The 22939-nt window shown below is 48.3% G+C and overlaps 8 protein-coding genes across 8 annotated transcripts; 2 read left to right on the forward strand and 6 right to left on the reverse strand.

Moving 5' to 3' along the window:
* Window positions 1-851: 851 nt before the first annotated feature.
* Window positions 852-1116, reverse strand: K441DRAFT_659154 (uncharacterized protein; the record flags this gene model as incomplete). Its single annotated transcript, XM_067648474.1, has 1 exon — window positions 852-1116. A coding segment is annotated over one exon (227 nt), but the record flags the coding sequence as incomplete, so codon positions are not given.
* A 3622-nt stretch (window positions 1117-4738) lies between these two features.
* K441DRAFT_87109 (uncharacterized protein) lies at window positions 4739-5039 on the reverse strand. Its single transcript, XM_067654502.1, has one exon. It carries the CDS (start codon window positions 4947-4949, stop codon window positions 4779-4781), a length of 171 nt encoding a protein of 56 aa, XP_067504634.1. The 5' UTR covers window positions 4950-5039; the 3' UTR covers window positions 4739-4778.
* A 659-nt stretch (window positions 5040-5698) lies between these two features.
* Window positions 5699-10039, forward strand: K441DRAFT_557488 (uncharacterized protein; the record flags this gene model as incomplete). The annotated part of the gene is made up of 7 exons (XM_067643376.1): window positions 5699-5854; window positions 5906-6174; window positions 6337-8410; window positions 8461-8664; window positions 8763-9001; window positions 9053-9387; window positions 9453-10039. The coding sequence occupies 7 exons, from the start codon at window positions 5699-5701 to the stop codon at window positions 10037-10039; spliced, it is 3864 nt and encodes a 1287-aa protein (XP_067504635.1).
* Window positions 10040-10600: 561 nt separating this feature from the next.
* Window positions 10601-11279, reverse strand: K441DRAFT_686866 (uncharacterized protein; the record flags this gene model as incomplete). The annotated part of the gene is made up of 2 exons (XM_067652033.1): window positions 10601-10838; window positions 10879-11279. The coding sequence occupies 2 exons, from the start codon at window positions 11277-11279 to the stop codon at window positions 10601-10603; spliced, it is 639 nt and encodes a 212-aa protein (XP_067504636.1).
* A 401-nt stretch (window positions 11280-11680) lies between these two features.
* On the reverse strand, window positions 11681-13745 carry K441DRAFT_659156 (mitochondrial carrier). Its single transcript, XM_067648475.1, has 6 exons — window positions 13450-13745; window positions 13206-13227; window positions 13008-13084; window positions 12683-12928; window positions 12254-12631; window positions 11681-12193 (listed from the first exon to the last, which is right to left on the reverse strand). Exons 1-6 carry the CDS (start codon window positions 13498-13500, stop codon window positions 12008-12010), a joined length of 960 nt encoding a protein of 319 aa, XP_067504637.1. The 5' UTR covers window positions 13501-13745; the 3' UTR covers window positions 11681-12007.
* A 1472-nt stretch (window positions 13746-15217) lies between these two features.
* Window positions 15218-17194, reverse strand: K441DRAFT_659159 (ERG4/ERG24 ergosterol biosynthesis protein). Its single transcript, XM_067648476.1, has 3 exons — window positions 16993-17194; window positions 16644-16942; window positions 15218-16591 (listed from the first exon to the last, which is right to left on the reverse strand). Exons 1-3 carry the CDS (start codon window positions 17061-17063, stop codon window positions 15474-15476), a joined length of 1488 nt encoding a protein of 495 aa, XP_067504638.1. The 5' UTR covers window positions 17064-17194; the 3' UTR covers window positions 15218-15473.
* A 222-nt stretch (window positions 17195-17416) lies between these two features.
* K441DRAFT_659161 (mannose 6-phosphate receptor domain-containing protein) lies at window positions 17417-19035 on the forward strand. Its single transcript, XM_067648477.1, has 4 exons — window positions 17417-17848; window positions 18014-18418; window positions 18483-18609; window positions 18668-19035. The coding sequence occupies exons 1-4, from the start codon at window positions 17490-17492 to the stop codon at window positions 18836-18838; spliced, it is 1062 nt and encodes a 353-aa protein (XP_067504639.1). The 5' UTR covers window positions 17417-17489; the 3' UTR covers window positions 18839-19035.
* A 1319-nt stretch (window positions 19036-20354) lies between these two features.
* On the reverse strand, window positions 20355-21949 carry K441DRAFT_717956 (uncharacterized protein; the record flags this gene model as incomplete). The annotated part of the gene is made up of 4 exons (XM_067654003.1): window positions 21295-21949; window positions 20585-21233; window positions 20447-20517; window positions 20355-20401 (listed from the first exon to the last, which is right to left on the reverse strand). Exons 1-4 carry the CDS (start codon window positions 21467-21469, stop codon window positions 20355-20357), a joined length of 942 nt encoding a protein of 313 aa, XP_067504640.1. The 5' UTR covers window positions 21470-21949.
* Window positions 21950-22939: the final 990 nt, after the last annotated feature.

Here is a 22939-nt window from a genome sequence, read left to right on the forward strand (position 1 = left end):
AGGAAGCTTTTCGCTAGTAGTTTACCGTTTAGTTCTATACCTCAGATCTAGGCGCCGTATAGCATTATTAGCCTTACTACTACTATATATAGTAGTCGTGTTCGTCTAAATAAGGGTCCCTAGGTTAAGGCTATAATTTATAATACCGCTATAAAAGCCGCTGCTCCTTTATAAGTCGCTTATGTAATATACACGTTCTAGTTTAGTTTAGCATCTACGTAGACCCTTAGGACCTTAAGGGTAGTTTCTTATTTGCCTCGCAGCCCTAGACGCTTACTATTAATACTAGGTCGTTATTTACCCACCTTTTCCTTATAAAGTAGATAAGCTAGTATTTATCTAGTGCAAATTTAACGCTGTGTCGTTTTGCCTATGCGATACACCTATCGTGTGCCTGGTTTAGTTTTAATAATTAAAAGATTAAATAAAATAGTTCTTATAGTAATAAATCGTATATTTTTACTTAAAGAAAACTACTTTATTTCTCTTTAATTAGTTACTATAAGGAAAGTTGTTATTTTCTTTAAGTATATAGGTTTTACTAAGTATATTAGAGTTGAAAGCTTTATAAGGAGAGGGCTTAGTTAATTAATATGAGGTGACAAGCTCCGCACCACTCAGCCACAGCACAAACCTACAAAAGGTAAGCGAGTGACTGGCAAGATGCCAGGCACGGCTGTGCGGAACAATACATATAGGCGAGGTGACTTCGTCACCTGACAATTAAGTTGATTAAATCAATATTACAACGGTTGCAATTGGATTCAACTAGTGTAGTAGTTAGTAATTATCACCAGTCTTGGCAAGGTGTTGATGCTGGAGGGCCTATCTAGCGACGGCTAGATCGTTTTCTACCGTCGTTCCTTTCACTCCTGCCCTCAATATAGGCCTATCGCTAGTCTTGGCATGGTGTTGAGTCACCTTCCTGCCGTGTATGTCCTGTTCCTTCCTTCTGCGGGCGCTCAACTGCTCATCTACTATATTAATTATGCCTTCCTTGTCCCACGATCCTACCGCCATTGAAACTCCAATTATATCAGGTTGTAGTCGTGCGCGATTGGCGGTAAGGAGCAAGCCCGTGAGGCCAAATGTACGTTCGGGGTTTGACGATATTGGTGCGGATGACAGCGCGGGAGAGAATGATCCGGATCGGAATAGCAATACTAACCAAGAGACCATTATCAGTGATCAAGTCCCCAATAATGAAGACACTTTGGCGGTCTCTGACGCCTATAGACAACTCTCCTTCGGGTTCTGACGTTGAATCGAATGGCGCTAGCAACGACGATAAAGTCTCGGATAGTCATACTGCTTATCAGCAAAAGGCAACTGCACGGTGGAAAGGTAGGGCGAATGCGACTTTCAGATAGGTTAGATATAGAGAATATACCAAAGTTCATGTGTATACCCCCCACCAAACAAGCTTAGATCCTTCCTCTTCAAGTTAGAATATCACGTGTGTTTGACTTGTTTACACCCAAAAAAACAACACCGCACGCCTATCCCTTGACCCGTTGGCGTGCGTCCAACGTTATCGATAAGGATCCAGCCAATAAGAAGCTCTTGTTAAACCTGATTCTCACGTGTGCCTGTCTGTGCGGCCTTGGCGTTGGACGCAGACGGGTCAAGGGATACCTAAATTAACACCTCGCATTTGCCTTACCTTCTTATCCAAGAGCCTGCAATTGCAGAGCGCCGTCACGGTCGCCCAGCTGGCTCTACGGCTGGCTCTACAAATCGCACTAATAACTCTACTCAGCGGGAGATTTCAGCATTCGAACGACCCGTAGGCGGGCGCGGGTGTGGGTGCAGAAACGGGCGCGGAAGTGGGCGTGCTCGTAAAGGCAATCTACAGACGTTAAATAGAGGCAGCACCCAATCTAGTTCTTATAGCGCCTCGCAGAGCACTCCGCAGTCCTGCTAGTCATTAAGTATGGGCGCGTAGTGTTGTTTTCGCGATTTGGGTGTAAAACAAGTCAAACACACGTGATATTCTAACTTGAAGAGGAAGGATCTAAGCCTGTTTGGTGGGGGGTGTACGTATATGAACTTTGGTATATTCTCCACATACCGACTTATCTGAAGGTCGCATTCACCCTACCTTTCCACCGTGCAGTTGCCTTTTGCTGATAAGCAGTATGACTATCCCTAAAATTCCGAGACTTTATCGTCGTTGCTAGCGCCATTCGATTCAACGTCAGAACCCGAAGGAGAGTTGTCTATAGGCATCAGAGACCGCCAAAGTGTCTTTAATATTGGGGACTTGATCACTGATAACGACTCGCTGGTATGGCTCTCTAGTTGATGACGATTTCACCAACGTCCTCATCTTCAGAATCATCCGCACCAACGTCCTCATCTCCAGAGTCGTCCGCATCGGCGTCCTCCTCTTTAGAGTCATCCGCACCAACGTAGGCGCTAGTATCTGTGCGGTCATCGATGGTGTCGTAGTTGTTTAGTTTGCAATGCGTAACAATCTTCATAAGTGCGGAGGTACGGAGATTCTTATTGCCTTCGTACGCGCCCACTTTGCCGATGATGTACAAAGCGTCGCGCGCACGAGATAATGCGACGTTAAGGCGGTTAGGCTGAGTAAGAAACCCAGGGTATCTGTCAACGACGAGATCAGCAATAATAATAGAACGCTCTCCACCTTGAAAACCATGGAATTTCTGTACCAAGAGCTCGGAGAGCTTCCATTGTGGGTAGCGGTGCTGCAAATGGTTGATCGCCTTTTTGTATAGGCTGTATTGAGCTTGATACGGGCAGAGGATTCCGATGGTCTTAGGATGAAATTTTGCGCGAATAAGGTCTTCAACCAGATGCATTGCAATTACCAAGTTAATCTCATTGTACTTAGATGAACTATTACCAAGGCACTCGGCGTTACTGTTGACGGCACTGATGAAAACAATAGAGGAACGGATCCCAAAACGCTTGTGGTTGAAGCTATGCAGGGTGAGCCTGGTAGGACGAGCGTCGCAGGATTGATGAGCTTTGAGACGATTATGGTAGAAAATTGAACTGATTAGCGCATTGATTTCGCTATTAAAGCGATGCTGAGTCCCAAGGAGCACAGCATCGAGACCGCCCGTCTCTAAACGAGTGAAAAGAGCCTGGCCGATGACACTGTCAAAGCAATTCCCCTGGTCTCCCGCGAGGGTAACCGGCCGTAGTTGATTACTGTCGCCCACTTTAGTAAAATTTATAGAAAACCTAAATAGATTATATAAGAAGACCTTATTAACTTTAATAAAATTAATATACCCTCCTATAACACCTATTAATATTAAAATTATACTAAATTATAAAGAAAAGCCTACTCTATAAGTTATAAAATCTTCAGCTCCTTATACCCGCGCAATATTAAAAGAAAGTTATTACGGGATAACAATACTAACCAAGAGACCATTATTAGTGATCAAGTCCAATAATAAAGACACTTTGGCGGTCTCTGATGCCTATAGACAACTCTCCTTCGGGTTCTGACGTTGAATCGAATGGCGCTAGCAACGATGATAAAGTCTCGGATAGTCATACTGCTTATCAGCAAAAGGCAACTGCACGGTGGAAAGGTAGGGCGAATGCGACTTTCAGATAGGTCGGTATATAGAGCAGCATTGGTTTCATTTTCAATATTGGCCATATTTGTAATATTTGCAGATCTTCTTGGCACCCCTTTAAAAAAAATTAACTTTAATATCATACGGATAAATTATTAAATATTATGGCTTCTAAAGCAGACTTCCGTGTAGAGCCTTAAGTAGAGCTTTAATAGGGCTTTAAGTAGAGCCTCGTGCAGAGCTTTAAGCAGAGCTTTAATAGAGCTTTAAGCAGAGTTTTGATAGACCTTCAAGTAAAGCTTCGAGTAGAGCTTTAAGCAGAGCTTTAAGCAGAGCTTTAAGCAGAGCTTAGTTAGAGCTTTAAGTAGAGCTTTAATAGAGCTTCTCTATATAGACCTTATATTTAGGCTTGTTTTTGAAGGCCTTATAAAGGGCTTTGCAGAGCTTTAAGCAGAGATTTATATAGGCGTTTGTGTAGGCGTTTGTGTAGACATTTATAGAGACGTTCGTATAGACAACTGTATGGGCAATTATATGGACGTTTAATTAATTAATCGTATAGGCGTTTGCACGGGCGTTTGCATAGGTAATTAATTAATTATATAGGCGTTTATACGGGTAATCATGTAATATTTATAGAGCCGTTCATAGAGACGATTGTATGGCGACTAATTATATAAGCGTTCGTACAGCCGATTATAGAACCTTCCTAGTATATTAGCGCTGCGTGTTAGTAGAGCTTTAGAGCTCCATATAGGGCTTCAAGTAGAGCTTCGAGCAGAGCTTCAAGTAGAGCTCTAAGTAGAGCTTTAAGTAGAGCTTCATGCAGAGCTTTTGCAGAGCTCTGGTAGAGCTCCGTGCAGAGCTTCGTGCACAGCTCCGCGCAGAGCTTACCCCTAAGCTCGTCCGCAAAGGTCCTCGCGAAGGTCCTCACAAAACTCTCTACCTCCACGCAGACGTAGAGCTTATAACTATATTAGGGCCCGTATAATAACGTATAGGAGTGTATTGTTTTAACGGGGGATAATAAGCGCTGCTACGGCTTAACGATTTTTACCGATATTTCTTAAACGACTATAATTATATTACAAAACTGCCAATCTATGCTAATAATTTATATAATCTTTACTTTTAAAATAAGTCTATTTTACTATAATAATTTTATCCAAACTATTGCCGGTATTTAATATTGCCAATATTTTATTGGCTGGAATTTCACTTATTAAAAACCACGCTGGGTGGCAGAAGTTGGCAGAAAGGAATGGAGCACCGCAGACGTCGCCCTGACATAAATGTAAATAGTGCGGATATTAGCGCGACTGTTAACGCGGATATTAGTGCGAATGCTAGAAGTGGAAATGGAAAAGCTGCCAAAAACCAGCACATTAAATAGAGAGCATAACTAAGAGAAAATTACTAGGTATCAAGTAAAAAAGGCAGTACATAGCTACTAGAACTAAATGTAGTTATAATATAACATGGGGTATGGAATTTAACTATGATCCGTCCGGCTTTGCCAAAGTGTAGACGTTTCACGGATCGGTTATATTTTAATCCCTTAGCACCATGAAAAAAGTACGTGATCTTTATCAGGCCTTAGGGGCTCTTGAGGGTTTAAGCCTAGGGACTGAAGTAGGAATAACTATTTTAGCAATTTTATAAAGAAACTTTTGGTAGGAGTGTAAGGTATAGGGGGTGAGGACGTTGTTGTGATTTTGGTGGTAAACACACTAGCTAAGCGACCGGATGTTTTCATGCCTGCCTGTGACTTCGCGTCTGCTTTGTCTGTGCTCCGACGCGTTCTTTCAAGTACTTACTCCCTTCACGACACCTTTGGATATCAACCTTGGCCAATAGTGATTAATTGGTACACTGCAGGCTTCTCTAATGCCGCATGCCAACGTCTCATTCAACAAAATAATTGACCACGGTCTTGTCTGACCTATCTACCCCATCTTTTACGTCACTTTACCTTGACACGGTGACCGCATCGCCTTGCATCCTCCTGGCTCTCCACGTCACGGTTGCTCAACCAAAGCCCTTCAATTTTGCTTTCCAAGAGGTCATAGATTACTGCACCTGCGGTAGATTATCGCATGCCTTTTTAGGACAGCGACTTGCCCACCAACCCGGTCATGGATCCAAATCAAGAATTCCACAACCTAGCCAGCCAGCTGAAGCCAAACCAGCAAATTAATCCAAGGCGCTACTGGGTTGGTGTTTTGAATCATGATATACCACCTACTGACGCCACTAATGAAGCGGACTTTCTGTGGATCAAGGCGCACTCGGTTGGTTTCACTGATTAATGCAAGCGACCACGCTGACTTTAGCCCTTCTAGAGAGTCACTGCCCAGGTCGTTGAGGATCAATATACGCAGAGGAATCCCTCCGTTGATATCGTTCTCAAAGTAGCGGACCACATACCACCAAAGAGTGCTACCCTTGCCGAGCTGAACTACTGGAACGATAACATAATCATTTTTCGAGCCGTTGAATCGACTTCTCCGGAAGCACATGTGCGTGTTCGTCAGCCTTTACAGCCAGTGAACCGTCAAGCAACTGTCGAATCTCCTGCGCCTCCTTCCAGTTCGCTTAAGCTAGAGCCAGAGTCTCTGCGCGAAACTCACTCTCCCTTGCAAATCGGATCGGACAACTTGGAATTCCCCACACCAAGCACATCGACAAGTGACCTAGGATCTAGAGCTAGCACAAGTCTCAGGACATTGGAGCAACCTCAAGATGAGAATGCTATTTTTCGGCCGATAGGTAGATTACCTCCTCACTTCAATACAAACGGAAATATGTCAGCATATGAATCGCCTAGCCGGATGACTGAGAGCACGTGCATTGAGACACCGGCACCTGCCGTCGTGCCTACAGCTTCGAATCCGCACGTTAAAGCTGAGCTTAACGAGGCAACTCCAGTGGCTTCGTACACTCGTGGGTACGACGAAGGCCCGCAGGATCCGCCCATAGGGGAGCCCAGTTCTGATAACTTTGAATTGCAGCCTCAAGATGAAAGGCCCAAGAACGAGAATCTCCAGCAACTCATGGCTGAGACATCTGCTGAGAAACTTGAGGCTGGCGTACGGAAGGCCCTTGCTATTCTCGACACTCTAAAAGATCCTTTGATGGCATACGAGGGGCCAGGTGAAGACGCTCAGCAGTGGCTGAAGACAATTGAAAATTTGCAGAAGCAGGCTGTACAGAAGCGGACTGTCGTTGGTGTCGTGGGAAACACTGGAGCCGGAAAAAGCAGTGTCATTAACGCCTTGCTTGATGAGGAACGACTAGTCCCTACGAACTGTATGCGTGCATGTACCGCTGTTGTCACAGAGATGTCTTGGAATAATAGCAAAGACTGGAATAGCAAATACCGTGCCGAGATTGAGTTTATCACTCAGCAAGACTGGGAGAAAGAGCTTGATACCCTGCTTAAGGACCTTTTGGATTCTAACGGTGAGGTTTCTCGGGAGTGTAGAGATCAGGATAGTGAAGCCGGCGTAGCGTGGGCTAAGTTCAAAGCCGTCTACCCTCAGAAAACTAAAGAGATGCTTGCGAATAGTGACGTTAGATCGCTTATGCGGGACCAATCTCTCCTGAATATTCTTGGCACTACAAAGAAGATCTCCGAAGCTCATCCCGAGCCCTTCTACAGGTGTCTACAACACTATGTGGACAGCAAGGAGAAGATTACTGGGCAGGAGCCGAAAGAGAAGAAGAAGGAGAAACGGAAGATGGAATTTTGGCCGTTGATTAAAGTTGTCAAGATTTACACCAAATCTCCAGCACTATCTACTGGCGCTGTAATTGTCGATCTGCCTGGTGTTCACGATTCGAATGCAGCCAGAGCAGCAGTAGCTCAGGGCTATATGAAGCAATGCACGGGTCTCTGGATCGTGGCTCCGATCAATCGTGCGGTCGATGACAAGGCGGCTAAATCCCTTCTTGGTGATTCCTTCAAACGTCAGCTCAAGTACGATGGCACCTATTCAAATGTTACCTTCATCTGTTCGAAGACAGACGATATCTCAATTACAGAAGCAAGCGATAGTCTGGGTCTTGACGAGCAGATATCAAGGTTTGATGATCAGAAACGCGACATCGAGAAGCAGGTTGAGTCTCTGCAAGATAGCATTAAAGATTTCAGAGAATCCAAGGAAGTTTACAAGGGTATATACGATGACGCTGAGGATGAGCTGGAGATATGGGAGACACTACGAGAAGATGTGGATGACGGGAAGACCGTGTATGCTCCAAAACCCAAATCGGAGAAGCGCAAACGTAGCTCTTCTCCGACCAAACAGCGCAAGCGACGCCAGCGAAGTGGTTCCGATTCTGACTTTGGCTCGGGAAGTGATAGAAGCGACACCGATGCATCTGATGGATCAGGCAGCGAAAAAGAGGATCGTGGAGCCCCTCTCACTGGCGACCAGATTCGTAGCAAGATTGAAGAGATCAAGAGCACTAAGAAGAACGCTAGGAGAGAACGGTTAGGCCTCGAGGAAAAAGTCAAGAGTAATAGAAAAGAGATTGACGTCCTCAAGAAGAAAGAGGCTACAATTATAGCAGAAATGAGTGCAATTTGCATTGCGGGTCGTAATCAATACTCCAAAGGTGCTATCCAGCAGGATTTTGCTGCCGGTATCAAGGAACTTGATCAGGAAAATGCTATTGAGGAAGATGAAGCCAATTTCAACCCAGATGAGGATATTCGGGATTACGACGAGGTCGCACGTTCTCTGCCAGTCTTCTGTGTAAGTAGTCGTGCATATCAAAAACTATGCGGGCGATTGAACAAGGACAATCCAGTGGCTGGTTTTAAGACCATTGAAGAGACTGAGGTAGGTAGTAACGTAGGCGCAATTCCGTGTTTCTACTAATTCCTGTCCAGGTGCCTCAATTGCAGGCGCACTGCAAGAAGCTGACAGAAGCGGGCAGAGCTTCTAGCTGTCGTACATTTCTAAATAGCCTAAGCCAGCTCCTCAATTCTCTAACACTCTGGTCTTCGAATGATGGATTGGGTATGACCTTAACGGATGCGGAGAAGCGGAAGGAAGTGCGTTTCCTCGAAAAGGAGCTTCAAAGTCTAGAATCTGTAAGTGGAGATTGCCGATCCCGTGATTACAGTCTTCTCCGTTACACATTGCGCTCCAAATATCTTAATTGAAACTAATATATATCGTCATTCCACAGGGGCTGGAGAAGGCAGTTGCAGATTGCGTTCACGACATGAAACATGCTCTAACGGAGAATATCTACGATAAATATGATGATGCTGTTGATAAGTCTGTGACCGCCGCGCCTCAAACTGCAGGTCGTTGGGGTGCACATAGGACTTTGGGAGGTCTCTATTGGGCCACCTACAAAGCAACTGTCCGACGAAACGGCGTTTTCGCAGGCGCATCTGGACCCCGTGACTTCAACGCAGAACTGTAAGTACCTGTCTCAGTCTGCAGTGAGTCTCTTTAACATAATGATGCCAGAAACGAACCGATCACCAAGCATTTGGCGACCGGCTGGGAACGAGCGTTCCAGCGTCGACTGCCACATGTATTAAAGAACTATACAACACAGTCCAATGCCCTTCTCACCTCGTTTCATCAAGCCGTCGAAGCCCGCGCCCGCAACAATGGTGCTGGAATCGCGAGATTAGATATGCTAGCTGTTCAACTCCGTGCTTATGGCCAAATCTTTGCCGATCTCGCAGCCGCGATGGTCGAGCATATGACGACGGAGCAACGTGATGCTAATCGGGAATTCACTCCAGTCATTTCCGCAGTAATGGAGGCAGCCTATAAGATATGTTCCAACGAACATGGTATGTTATCCCGCATGCAAGAATGACTCTTCCCTTACCCCTACTAACCCGCACATGTTTTCCAGGAACGGGCAGTTACAAACGTATGAAGGACGCTATGGCCTCACATGTTGACCAAGAACGCCACACCATGTTCCGCTACGCTACAGAAGCCGTCAAGCAGCGTTTAACGCAGATGTGCAGAGCGGTCGAAGAGCAGATGTCGAACAAGGCGGACGAGGTCTTCCTCCAGATGCGCCGCGACTACATGACTACGATCGGCGGCGCACACCTTTCGCAAGGCGACCTCATGTCTAAGGCTGAACGCACCATGCGGAAAGACGTCCTAAGCATTCTCGATGGCGCCGATGACCAGTTCAAAGCCGTACTCAAAGGCGAGGTAGAGGTTGTCAAAGAGGAAGAAGCGGACCACGACAGCGAGCAGCAGGACGAGAATAACGATAATGACGACTCAGACGCAAATTCGAACGTCGAAGAGGAAGAGATACCTCACGCTGAATCATCTTCCGCCGCCGCCAGCCTCCATAACTCTTCTCACGACGAGGTGTCAGAAACTCGCGCTAGGAGCTCTTACGATACCGCAGCAGATGTTAAGATGGAAAGTGCACTAGATGATAAGACCGGCTTGCAACCCGATGACGACGAGCTCTAGTTCCTTCTAATGACACATCGTATAGCCTTGTCCCGCGCCCTCTGTTTCCAAAGTTTCAACTCCTATTCTCTACTCCGCACGCGCAGAATAGATCAGCCAAACTAGCGCCCTTCTATTGGAGATGTCCTGTTTCTTCTTCACGTATCTACGTCTGCCCTTCTAAAACTCCTTTTTCAACAGCTACCCCATTCAACAGAGTCCTTCTTTTCTACTCTCACCATATTAGTGGTGATGTACTAGGGCGGCTATTTGTGGCGTTCAGGTGTGACGAATGAAATGATGGGTGGCAAGTTTGGCTTTCGAATGTATGGGATGCTAGGCCGGTAGTTTGTTTTCTCATTCAATCACTCAATCACGTAGGGAACGGGGCGTAGAGAAGAATTGGAGTTCGTGACGGGCCAATGTATTGTATTCTATCTACCAGATATGCCAGTGCCATTCCACCCCACCAACGCCGTCCGCGAGCCCAAGCTCCACTCCTCCAAACCGATCCCTCTAACCCAATTCCGTATTAATCTCAAGTACAGCCACCCAAAACCCTCACTCACATACCATCCCTCCCTACCGCCCCTTCCCCCCAACAGCCCTCCACACCCCCTCCTCCCCCTTCCTCAGCGCTTCCCCTGCTCTTCCCAACAAACCCCACAGCCCGCCCTGCGCCCCCTCCTCATGCTCCCTCACCGCCGCATCCTCCAGACTCCGCCGCACCGCCGCGCTGCCGTCCGCCGCATACGGGTCCTGCGCATAGCCCGGCGGATGCGCGACGCTGTGCGCGGCGCCCGTTTCGCAGAGCGACGGGCTAGCAGGACGTCGGGCCAGCGTGCGCGGGCGCGTAGGACGTGGTCGAGCGGCCTGGGGCGGCGGAGCCGACGGGCGGCGGGATGCTGAGTTGGGCGGGCAGGGCGCGCGTTTCCATCGTTGTGTGCGTCGCCGTTACTGTGCTGGGTCGCGCGCCTGGGGCTGGCGCGGGTGCGGGCGGAGCGGGCGTGCTGTCGTCTCTTGTGCCTGTTGGTGCGGCGATGGCGGTGGGAGGGGAAGGGCGCGCGCCTGGTTGGGGCGCAGGAGGGGCGGAGGGATCGGTGGTTGTGGTTGCGGGGATGGAGGCGGGCGTCGTGCGGGTTGGCAGCGGGTTCGCGGTTTGAGGGGTGATTCCAGCGGGTTTGGCGGCTGTGGTGTCGGAGGGGGCGTTGGGGGTTATGGGATCGTTGGAGTGGATGGGAATGGGCGGGATTGGTGGCATGATGGTAACGATGGATGTTAGAAATAACTAGAAGGATTGAGCTGTGGAGGGCTAGACTTTTTCTGAAGCCTCAATGATTCGTGAGAATTAATGGGAAATGTTGAAAGAGTGGTGGTGACCTGCAGGAGAACAGAGCAGGCAGGTGCCTAGAAGAATGGAATGTTGTCCTTTGAGCTTATTGCCATTCTGAGCGGTGACATCAGAAGCACGTGGTTTTCTCGCCTCTGGAAGACTGCCAAGGAAAAGTCTAGCCTTGCATTGTTAGTGGCATCCACATCACCAAGGTAATAGTAGACAGAGCATGTAGAGAACAAGGAAACAATCTATGTTAGTTATTTTGACCGACCCGAGCCACATTGACCGCTGAACCCATTGCCGAAAAAGACATCTATCGACATGAGAGCCCAACGACACAAAAAACCCAAATGTGAAACAAGTCAAATGGCAGCGCAAAAGCAAGAGAAATGAAGTGGAGTCGCACAAATGCAAGCCTGGAAGTAGTACAAGGTGTTTGTGGGGAAAAGAGTTGCCAGGGAATAAAGTACAGAGGCAGGGAAAGAAAGTGCAAGCTCAACCCTTTCCCTTCACCGCGTCGTGCTTCGTAACCAGAACAATCTTCCGCCCTACGAGGGCTTGTTATTGCTCTATCCAATCTACATCCACCGTCAACCCACCTCAGATTATGTCCCATCCCCAATTTCCATCCAAAAGCATCTCAAATCTGGCGTTTAACCAGACCCACCCTTGAACTTCTTGCCGAACATGATCAGCTGGACTTGGTCGTAGATGGAGAGCACACCAGCACCGGCGACACCACGGAGAATATTGGCACCGGCACCTTTGAAGAGAGACTTAACACCCTCAGCGGCGATGATCTGGCGAGCGGCATCCATAGAAGACTTGTACTTGACAGCCTGTGATAATTGTCAGAATTGCACAAATTTTCTCAACTAGGGCGTCAAAATTTTACTTACCTCACCAGAAGTCATCATCATACGACGACGGATAGTATCCAAAGGATAAGAAGCGATACCAGCACCAGTGGTGACAGTCCAGCCGAGCAAGAAGGAGGCAAGGAAGTTACCCTCAAGAGGACCAACGAGAACAACCGGCTTGATGGAGTCGTACATGCCGAAGTACAGACCACGGTAGACAACTATACCAAGAACGGAGGGCATGAAACCACGGTAGAGACCAGCAATACCATCGGAAGCGAGGGTCTTCTTGTAGACATCGACGAGACCGTTGAATTGACGGTCACCACCCTTCTTGGCGTTCTTAGCATCGTTGGCAAGACGGGTACGGGCATAGTCGAGAGAGTAGACGAAGAGGAGCGAAGTAGCACCGGCAGCCTGTTTCTATTGTTAGAGAATTTTTCCGAAGCGATCAACAGTGCAACATACACCGCCGGAGGCCAAGTTGCCCATCATCCACTTAAAATAGCCATCACGCTCCTTCTTGAAGGCGAACATAGCCTTATAGGTATCACGGAAAGCGAAGTTAAGGGCCTGGGTGGGGAAGTAACGGATGACGTTGGCAGTGTTACCTCTCCATAGAGAGAGAACACCTTCAGCCTGGGTGGTGCGGCGGAAGCAGTCGGCGATACCATTGTATTTGCGGTCGAGACGACCGGACTTCAGCATCTCATCCTGCACGAAATTTTTTGTTAGTGATCATCCCAGGTGAATTGCCAGTCAAAAATTAGCAGAATATGAAAATGAGGTATACCTGATTCTGAATGAGTAGCTTGACGCGCTCGATGGGAGCGGCGGCGGTTTTCGAGACGGCGGCGGAGACACCACCCACTGTAGATAAGGAGTTAGTTACTGGATCAACGAGACAATTTTTCGAAAACGTGTCGAAGTAATATTTTGAGGCCAATGGCATTTAAAAACACTGGAAATTACTCATGGAGCTGAGACGTACTCAAGAAATCCACCATAAAGCCCTGTACGTAAGTTAGCAAGCGATGCGATCATTGCCGCCAGAATGTTGCGGAGCTGAGCCGCCAGCTGACAGAAACCATCAACAACGGCTACGATTCGAGCGGATAAGCTGTCGCACTGCGATTTGCAGCGGTGACAATTCCATTGAGACGAATGCCCGCATGTTGTTGATGGGATGTAGTCTGAAACTGGATGCAGATTAAGAGGTCGGGAAGAGAGCTTACCGGCATGCCCATGAAGGACTTTTCTGACTGAGCAACTTCGCCCTTGGCCATTGTGAAGGTTGGTCAAGCACCGCTTGCTCGATGAATTAAAAGGACGGAGGGGAGAGATGAGAAGGATGGAATTGGGATGTGGTAGAATGAGAAAAAGGTCGATGGGAGTTCTTAAGAAAGATGGCCGGGAGACGGGAGCGAGAAGCGACCAAAAGATTTCTCTCAGCCCGTTGGCGCTTAGCCCAACACAGATTAGCCTACTTCGATTAAGGAAAAAGCCGGGAATTGCCTCGGGGTGAGAGAAGACCACAAGATGCTGTGATGGCGGTGGATGAATGGCACTGGGGAATTATATAGCCGTGCACTCCTGCTCGTGAAATCCTACTCTCTCTTACGTATTCCCCTTGCAATTGAATCTGTGGTGAACTCGATAGCCACCGAGCCCTCTATCAACGCCCCTTTATCTCGAAGCCGAACAATAACGGCCTCAACGCCCGATCCATCTAAAATAAGGCATCGGATAAACTTTGGCGCAGACCCTCGAAAGGGCGAGATCATGGGTCCTAGAGGCAAGCTATTATTTAGGGCACCCTCTCTCCCTGAAGATCGGGGCCTTTTCAAAGTTTGCAGTGTTTTTCCTACAGAAACTTTATTGGTGCGGATCATTTCGGTACACTCACGCACGAAAGGCACAATCGCCACAAAAGCAATTCTCTACATTATTGATGGCAAATTTTGCACTAATATCCGGCAGTAGACGATAGAGTAATGGATACGATCATGAAGATCTACGCCAATTGAAATATTCTAGAAGTGTCTCGTTTTTTTTTGGCAAAAAGAATATTACAGGCATTCTCGGAGAATTACATGTCGATTTTACCAGAGCGCCTCAACGTCAATGTTGAAGATTTCAATATGCACACAGAGCTGAGATACGAGAGATAACCAGCTGCAGGCCTTCTACCTCTATCACCAACACTGAATGAGGCCGAGGGGCGTTGAATCGTATTGTGGACTGGAGGTCAAATCCGTTGAGCTTACTCTAACGAAGCAATAGCACCTTCGGCTGCAATGGCCATGTAGTGGAAATACGCAGTTCATGCCATAGAATTGGAACCTTTTAACAGTTGGCTTTAAGTTATGCGTTAGGTCACGCTAGAAGAAATGAGCCTGAGGAGTGACTTTCAGTCGTTGCCACGCAATGCTTGCTTGAGGTAAGCCTTCGAAGGTCTAGAAAGACGCTCACTGGACCCGACACGAATCTCTGAACCATAGGGCCGTTCCGCGCATGATCAAATAAACCGTCAAAAAACGTTGTGGCGTCCTGTCGAATAGCTTAACACAAGATGGCGGGTAGTTAAATCCACCTCAAGGTCCCCGATATATTTGTGCAGCGATGAAAATAAGGTCTCGATAAATCTCGGTTCTGTTGAGATTTTTTTTAACTCCGAAAGTGAGTTCTCATAGGACGTCCCCCACATCTAAACCCAAAGCTGGTCTTCTTGACGTTCGACTCGAGAACTACCTCCTAAAGCCAAGCACAAAAGATCCTTACGCCGAAGATAACGGAGTCTCATCTAAGCTTTAGGTACTGGGATTTGTATATGAACTAAAATACCGAACGGTCACTATAATACCATATGCGGTTGATAAGTGCATCCGCGCGAGTCGCCATTATTACGACGCCATGCAGGCTTCGGACTAGCCTCTAAAGGATCTCAGAACAAAATGCAGTGGGACGCACGCAGCATTTTCCAGTAACTGATATTACTCAAGAAGGCAAAGCCAGGAGTCAATATCGAGTGTATACCTCAATAACACATGAGCTAGTAAACAAATCTATCATTTTGCCGAACCGATTTTCTTTCCTCACTCCACTTCATTCAATACTCTCTAATCTTACAAAAGCCCCCGTCAGCTTTGTTCTCAGACCCATTTCCCTACCGAATACCCTAATAGGTGCTCCCAGTTATCCTACAAACCACCCCTCACCCCAATAACCCGCCAACCACACCCATCCCCAACTCCACAGCCTAATAAACCCCCGGCACGATCCTCCACGGCACCTTCTTGCAGTAAGCATCCCAATCCTTCCCATACTTCCTGCGACACTTCTCCTCATCCCTCCTCTCGCGATGAATTAACAGGATCGCAAAATACACCATATAAAAATACGTCACCAGCATGCCCCAGCCCTTCGCCTCACCGGGGACGACATACCTACCCGCAGGCTGGCCGCCAAACACAGCGCCACCGGCCGGCGTAATCGCGCCCGCCGGTGCCATCATCGCATTGCGCACGACATAGCCCGCCAAGCCAGTCGGCAGCACGTAGGCCCAGCTCATGAGCCAGTCGCCGAGATAGTTGATGTGGCGCGCGGTGCCCCACCAGCCGGAGACCAGCAGCTTCGACCCGGCGGCCGTTTCCATGTACTTGAGGTGCGCGATCTTGGGGTCCTTGGGGTTGGTGCGGAAGCGGTTCTTCTCGTTGTTGCAGGCGCGGAAGATATAGTAGCCTGCGCCCTGCACGGTGAACACGGCGAGCACGCCCCACAGCCCGAGCTCGAGCGGGTAGAAGGCGAGATAGCGCGCCTGGATCGAGTAGGTGAAGGGCACCCAGACGAGGTCGCCGAAGGCCAGCATGAAGCCGAAGCCGTCGGTGGTGATGTCGATGGTGGTTAGGATGGCGGGCTCCATGTAGAGGGCGTCGAGGACGTAGAGGGCCTGCGCGAAGGTGGTGAGCAGGATCGAGTCTGTGATGCGGCCGTAGGTGCGGTACTGCTGCGCGACGAAGGCGAGATCCAGGATTACCCACCCGAGCATCCCCGGGCGCAGCTCCATCCAGGATTTAATGTCTACTTCGCCGATGAGGGGAATGTGGATGCGTGGATTGAGCTCGCGGCCAATGAACCAGTCGTACAGCATGTTGCCACTATGGCCGCCGGCGGCTAGTTCGCGTCTGTCGGGATTGGGCCTACGGACGGAGAAGGAGGCGAGGTAGACATAGGTTGCTAGAGCGTATGAGATTAGGATATTAATGGTCAGGAGCGGGATGTAGTTTTCTGAGATGAACCTCCAGACAGGGAAGTTGGCTCCTTCGACGGCAGTGCCAGCTGCAAGTACTACCATTGTGAAGATCGCAGAGCTAAATGCTGAGGGAATTGTTAGTGGTACCGCCTGTCATATGATTTGAGAGGAATATACCATTGAAGCGATATTTTAATCTTCCTCCGGAAGATAGTTCGACGCCTTTAACCTCCTGGGCTGGGAGCAGAGCATAGAGGATCAGACTGAACGTATAATACCCAATCGTAGCAACGACAGCTTTGGTATTGACTAAAGTAGAAAATCCCTGCCAGCCTACATCTTTCTTCAATTTCTCGAGGGTGAGAGTGGACGGATGCAGAATGGACGGAGCAGGACATCCAGAGACATCGTTACAGAGAAATGCCAAAAGATAACACCCTAGTGGCAAGCCGAATGAGATAGCTGCAGCGCCAAGTCTAACAATTATAAACCAAGGGTTTTTCATATAGAAAAAAGATATACTCACGGCCCACCAAAAGAATAACCATGCACTTCCTCATCCGCAAGTTCAGCCTGCGCCTTGCGTTTTGGTGGCATTGTTTACCAAGATCCGCAGAATCTCAAGAATTGTGAACCGACAGGGTAGTGAGAAAGGGGCAGAGCGCGTAGGAAAATAGTAGTCCTTTTTGCTGGTTTTCAGAAATTGACTCCCCGACTACTGGTGGGAGGGTTTTGAAGGAAATACAGGTTTTTATACTTGACCCTTCTGAGGCGTGTCGTCTGAGTTTGCCGTGCCGGATGACCGTCTTTCCGTGGTGGTCTACGATTTACGAGCCCTAGGTAATGACGATGCCATTTGCATTCCGGCTAAACCACTTTAGGAACCTGCCGCGACGCGCTTACCAACTACAAGAGGCGCAGGGACTGAAGGTTGTGTACGTATTCCTACCTTTCACCTCTGCTTATTTCCTTCTATTCTCTCGCTACTTACCCTTCCTCTGCTTGTTACTCTTCTTTCCGACAATGAGGGTCTCGCTTTTCTGCGCCCTTGTTGCGCTCCTACAGTCCCATGCAGCTTTTGGAGCATCCTCCAACGACAAGTCGAAGCCTATTAAACCATGCACAATCCGATCCCCTTCAACCGATCGGTTCTTCGACCTCAATCCTATTCATATCTCGTTACCTGAGAGCGGGAAGAAAGCGCACAAGGATGATAAGACGGATGACTGGCATGCAAAGGGCTATGATTACGGCGCCAACTTCACCATCAACTTCTGCGGGCCAGTAGTTGAGGAGCTGGATGATGTTGTTGATTTGGAGAAAAGCTTGTGGAGGAATGTTAGTGCGTTCTATGAGATGGATGGCAAGCAGTATTCGATCGGGTATGTGATGGCAATAGCTGTGGTTTCTGCAACAGCTTTCCTAAAACTCTTCATCCATTTCAATATCTCAAACATGGTGGAATTTGTCTTCATCAATTCCAGAGCATCTCCAAAGTACACGACTATTCCTGCTTGAGCAATAACTGATAGCACGAACGTTTCTAGACTACAAAACTCCGAGCCCGTCTTCCGTGGCCGCAAACTTGTTCTAAACTACACGGGCGGCTCCCTCTGCTCCTCCGGCCATTCCAAACGCGCCCTTCTGTCCCACGAAGCAAAAGACCTCTCCACTAAGAAGATTATAGACGATGACGATGACGATGATGAAGATGATGATGACGATACACCCAAGAAGAAGCCTACAAAAGGCAAGGATGACAAGCGCCGGAAGTCGACCGTCATCTCTCTCCTTTGCGAGAAAGATCCTTTAGCTCCTAAAGCCTCCGTCGCTTTTGTCGCCGCTAGCGAAGATGAGTGCACCTATTTCTTCGAGGCGAGGACGAGTGCGGCTTGTGGAGGCATCGAGGTTGAGAGACAAACACTAGGACCTGGAGGTGTTTTTGGGGTGATGTGAGTAGATCGAATTCCTATAGGAATCGTACAATCTCTATAGGCAATCTACTAATAACAGCAGTGCTTTGATCGCTATATTAGTCTACCTCGTCGGCGGCTGCGTGTACCAGCGTACCGTTATGCACCAGCGTGGATGGCGACAACTACCAAACTACTCCATGTGGGCCAGCATTGGAGGTTTCATTATGGTAAGCATTCGGAAGCTAAGTGATGCTTGACCAAAGTCTATACTTACATTGCTACTAGGATATGTTCATCATCATCACTTCCTCCTGCTCCCGCTGCATCCCCTCCTTCCGCAACCGAGGCTACAGTCGCGTCTCACTCGGCGACGACAACGGCCGCGGCCGAGGTCGCGGACGCAACGACGATGAGAATAGGTTGATCGACCAATTAGACGAGGAATGGGAAGATTAAGGATACCCACTAGAGCGGTCTTTCGTTTTAAGGTTTGGCGTTAAGGGCATCTGGGATCTGGGATTGCGTTATGCGTATGTAGAAAGAAAGGGCGCTATGGAATGGCGTTGTGAACAAGAAGACCTCGCGTTATGTATTCAAGATGCCTGGATGTTGAATATATGTTATTCATCTAAATTGTTATTGGGGATAATGCAAAGTGAGTGAAATTAACTTACGTATAACAAATACGGGCCCGACGTTGCTTAAAACAGGTACTATAAGTTGGCGCCCATTAAGTATTGTCCCCCAAACTGTTTGGATAGTTTGACGCTAATATCTAGTTCTGTATTTCTCATCTCAGACATCTTGTCGTACGCTAATATTTACACCCTCAAATTGCTAGTGCTACAGTCACTATTCAGACCTGACACTCTGTTCTCCGCTTAGCCGTCACCTCAGTGCTAAACTCGGTCCTGTTTTAAACCTCCAATTTTACCGGCTAGCCATGCCTTGCTTATATCTTGAGCTCTTTAATACATCAGCATTAGGGATCTACACAGCCTGTAATATCTCACCATAATGCTTGTATATTTAGTAAGTTACTCGAAAAAGCAAACTAAAAACTTGGTTCTGACTTCTCTCCGAGTTGTAAGCCGTTTTGTGGCCAGACCCTCGGCGCTAACAATTTACAGGGAAGTTGTGACACCTCACTACTAACCCGCCCGATAATCAGCCTTACACATTAGGGTATGGCAGCAGTTCCTTTGCTACCTTTTCCGCATCTTCAGTCTTGATTCTGAGCAGGAACGCCTTGGCGAGTACAATCTACCACTATCCCAGAGGCATCAGAATGTCATGGCCCAAATTTGGACCGCCCAAGGAACTGAGCTGGAGGACCTGGGCGGCCGGATCGACCATGGCAAATCTAATTAGTGCTGCAGAGCCCGGATGTGCAATCTGACAGAACTACCGAGCTTGTATTTGACATTTCCATCTCCTTTATCATAAACGACGACTTTGGCGCATTTCATGGCTCGTTCCGACTTGTTGCTGAGCAAAAGGTGATTTTCCCATACAAAAGTACGGCAAGCCAAACGTAGCGCGGCCCAACGNCATGGATCCACCCTCTGCAGCGCTACCTTGTAGCTAGGGGTCGTCAGACGTGCTGTCTCGATGTTTAAAAGTGTTGCAGGCCCTCTGGTCCCGTTCTACGAACGAATGCAGTAGATTCGTTTGAATTTCCCATACCAAAAATACCAAGCTGCACGAACCTATGAGTGGATTCATTTGCCCTTCCGATGCTTCAATACCCATAAAACTCGGATAAGTTGAGGCCAGATAGCGGCAAGTCAAAACAGCTTTTAGAATCCAGGTATTGTAGTTCCCTTGTTGAAAGTTACTTGTACTTAAGGACTTGACTAAGATATGCTAGGATTAGAAGAAACTGCCGCTGCGGCTTCAGTGACTTAGGTAAGGTAAGCTGCCGCAATAATCAAATTGCCCTTGAAGTAACCGCCTATATTTGTGTGCTCGACTAAATACCTTCCTGATCTTCCTCTTCGCCATCTTGGACTTCCTCCACTTCACAAGGAAGCACAGTGGAGATTCTAACCCTCCAAGTCTTACTCCTCTTTCGGATGTTGTTACCAATCATATTCGATTCTTTTCCTAAGGACCAACTTTTCAGGAGGGTGCCGCTTATATTCAATCCTAATGTTGTCTAAGTGAGTTTTACTTAACGCCACGAGCTGTAAGGATACTTACAGATCTCGCCCAGATAACTTCAGGTCTCGTCCAGATAACCCAAGGACTTGGGACAGCATGTTGTCGAACCGCGGTCCAGCTTCCGCATGTTTCTCCTGGACGGCAAAGTACACCTGGCGTGCTAGTTGCGAGTAATCGGGTACGATGGCAGTATTTGAGCTTGCCATACTGACTAACGCAAAGACTTTGTCCCGAACATCCGTACACTGCCAATCGCGGAATATTTCGATGAGCATTCGTAGACTCGGTGTGGGGGTCAGTAGATGTCGCCAATGTGCGCGCTGCCAGACCATGACCATTGCAGAGCTCTGGAGCACTTCAATGGCAAACTCATGGTGCGCAAACCAATGCGTATCTTCAAGGGTCTTCAAGGTCAGGTAAAGGTTCTCAATGATGCCCCACTTAAGGCTCTTCGCCTCACACCAAACAGTAATCTTCTCGGCATGAACGGTTTCCTGGATGATCCACATTCGTCTCCAGTATGGCCGCTCACATAGATGACAGGGCTCTTCCATCCTCTCTGGCCCAAATAGCGTGGAATCCAGGGCCTCTGGGCCTGAGCTTCCGGGTTCCCTTCTTTGCGATATAGTCCATTGCGAGATCACTGTTGTCAGCCTCCCAGCCAAGCCAGATGTAGACCTCGCTAGCCCTGACATAAATCTGCTTCATCAGATTAACCTGGTGGTTGCGCTCGTGGACATTCGACTGACTGATACAGATAGCATCGATCCAAAATAGTTTAGGTTCAGAGATTGTTGAGCTCAGCTGGCGAATGAACTCCCATAGATTCTTTCGGACATCGATCGTACCACCGCCACCAACTGCAATTTGCCGAAAGTCTGTCGGTCTCCCCAAGTGTACGAGAGGGCAGTGTATGCTAGGCATGCTGTCAGCTCAACGCAGCGGAAGGAACCCTGAATGTTGGCTGCTTCTATTCTAGGATACAACTCAAACAGGCGAATTCGTTGCCTTGAAAAGTCTAATTCCAGATAATGCAGTCTAGATCCTGTTGCTGTTGTGCTGGAATGAAGGACACACTGCTTTGTGGGATTTGAGGCAGTTAGGGTTAGCTGGGTAACCCGGGCCGCCAATTTTTGGTCGTGGCTTTCCCTTTTAGCAGGCCATTTTGGATGTCCCATAGCGCTCAAAACCAAGAGATTGAGTGTCTGAAATCTTTGCATTGCCTCCTTGCTAATTTCCGGACAGGATCCGCACACTAATTCTTGGCAGTAACTTCCCTGTCCGAATCTTTTGATCAGCGGCGGCTCAGCAGGTAGTAAAAGAAGCCAAGACACTAATCGGGGCCTATTTTAGCTTTCCCGTTATCTATTTTTACTCTTTCTTGTGCTTTGCGCGTCTCTCTCTACGCGTCTCCCTTTTTATATAGGAGAGGCACGGGCGAGGCACGGGCAGTAGAGGCACGAGTAGAGGCACGAGTAGACGAGCAGTAGAGGCACGAGTAGAGGCACGAGTAGACGAGCAGTAGGGGCACAGGTAGAGGCACGAGTAGAGACACGACGAGTAGAGGTGCGAGCAGAGCCACGAGCAGAGCGTAGAGGTAGAAAGGGGTATCTAGAGAGGGAATATTAAAAGCTAAGCCTTAATTTACCCCTATAGATCAACTGCGCACTATTCATCTAGACCCCCCCCCCCCCCCCCCCCACCCCCCCCCGACCCACTTTCCCACCAAGACTGCCCCCCTTCTCTCTTTACTCGTCCCTCTGCTCGTCTCTCTGCTCGTAGTTCTATTCGTGGCTCTACTCTTAGCTCTACTCGTGGCTCTAGTTACTATGTCTCTGCTCGTGGCTCTACTCGCGCCTCTGCTCGTGCCTCTGCCCACGTCTCTACCCATGTCTCTTTGCGTCTCCTTGTGCGTTTCTTTGCACGTCTTATGGGGGGTTAGGTAGAAAGGTATAGACGCATAGACGCAGACATAAAGACGTAAAGATGCAGAGATATAAAGGCGTGGAGACGCGGGGGCATGGAGACGCAGGGAGAGGCGTAGAGGCGTAGGGAGAGGCGTAGAGGTATAAAGGCGCAGAGGTGCCTCTAGGGGTGACCGTGCGAAATTAAGCTACGACTCTAAGAAATAAGCTCTAAGCCACTAATTTTGCACCGGCGGAATAGAACTTAGCAAAAGATTCGGACAGTAAAGTTACTGCCAAGAGTTACCTTCCGGATCCTGACCGGCTAATTTCCTCGAACTTTCGGCAAGAGTGCAAGACGTCACCGGAAGCTTGCCGGTATGAGATCGAGGATGGCCTCCTGGCAGGTAACAACCCGCCGTACTGCAAGGACTCCAAGATTGATGAGGTGGAACATATTCCTCTGGTAGCGATAGTGATGGCGCCGTGC

Source organism: Cenococcum geophilum (assembly GCF_001692895.1).
Source record: "Cenococcum geophilum 1.58 unplaced genomic scaffold K441scaffold_18, whole genome shotgun sequence".
Taxonomy (NCBI): domain Eukaryota; kingdom Fungi; phylum Ascomycota; class Dothideomycetes; order Gloniales; family Gloniaceae; genus Cenococcum; species Cenococcum geophilum.

What these genes read in the sequence shown, in the direction of transcription:
- K441DRAFT_87109 (XM_067654502.1), bottom strand. Translation starts at nt 4,949, where the DNA reads ATGTGCTGGTTTTTGGCAGCTTTTCCATTTCCACTTCTAGCATTCGCA.
- K441DRAFT_659156 (XM_067648475.1), bottom strand. Translation starts at nt 13,500, where the DNA reads ATGGCCAAGGGCGAAGTTGCTCAGTCAGAAAAGTCCTTCATGGGCATG. An exon ending in GCAACTTGGCCTCCGGCGGT is followed by an intron (nt 12,632 to 12,682) that starts GTATGTTGCACT and finishes CAATAGAAACAG; the next exon opens with GCTGCCGGTGCTACTTCGCT. An exon ending in TGATGATGACTTCTGGTGAG is followed by an intron (nt 12,194 to 12,253) that starts GTAAGTAAAATT and finishes CAATTATCACAG; the next exon opens with GCTGTCAAGTACAAGTCTTC.
- K441DRAFT_659159 (XM_067648476.1), bottom strand. Translation starts at nt 17,063, where the DNA reads ATGCCACCAAAACGCAAGGCGCAGGCTGAACTTGCGGATGAGGAAGTG. An exon ending in GGTTATTCTTTTGGTGGGCC is followed by an intron (nt 16,943 to 16,992) that starts GTGAGTATATCT and finishes TATAATTGTTAG; the next exon opens with ACTTGGCGCTGCAGCTATCT. An exon ending in ATTAAAATATCGCTTCAATG is followed by an intron (nt 16,592 to 16,643) that starts GTATATTCCTCT and finishes CAATTCCCTCAG; the next exon opens with CATTTAGCTCTGCGATCTTC.
- K441DRAFT_659161 (XM_067648477.1), top strand. Translation starts at nt 17,490, where the DNA reads ATGAGGGTCTCGCTTTTCTGCGCCCTTGTTGCGCTCCTACAGTCCCAT. An exon ending in GGAGGTGTTTTTGGGGTGAT is followed by an intron (nt 18,419 to 18,482) that starts GTGAGTAGATCG and finishes TAATAACAGCAG; the next exon opens with TGCTTTGATCGCTATATTAG. An exon ending in GCATTGGAGGTTTCATTATG is followed by an intron (nt 18,610 to 18,667) that starts GTAAGCATTCGG and finishes CATTGCTACTAG; the next exon opens with GATATGTTCATCATCATCAC.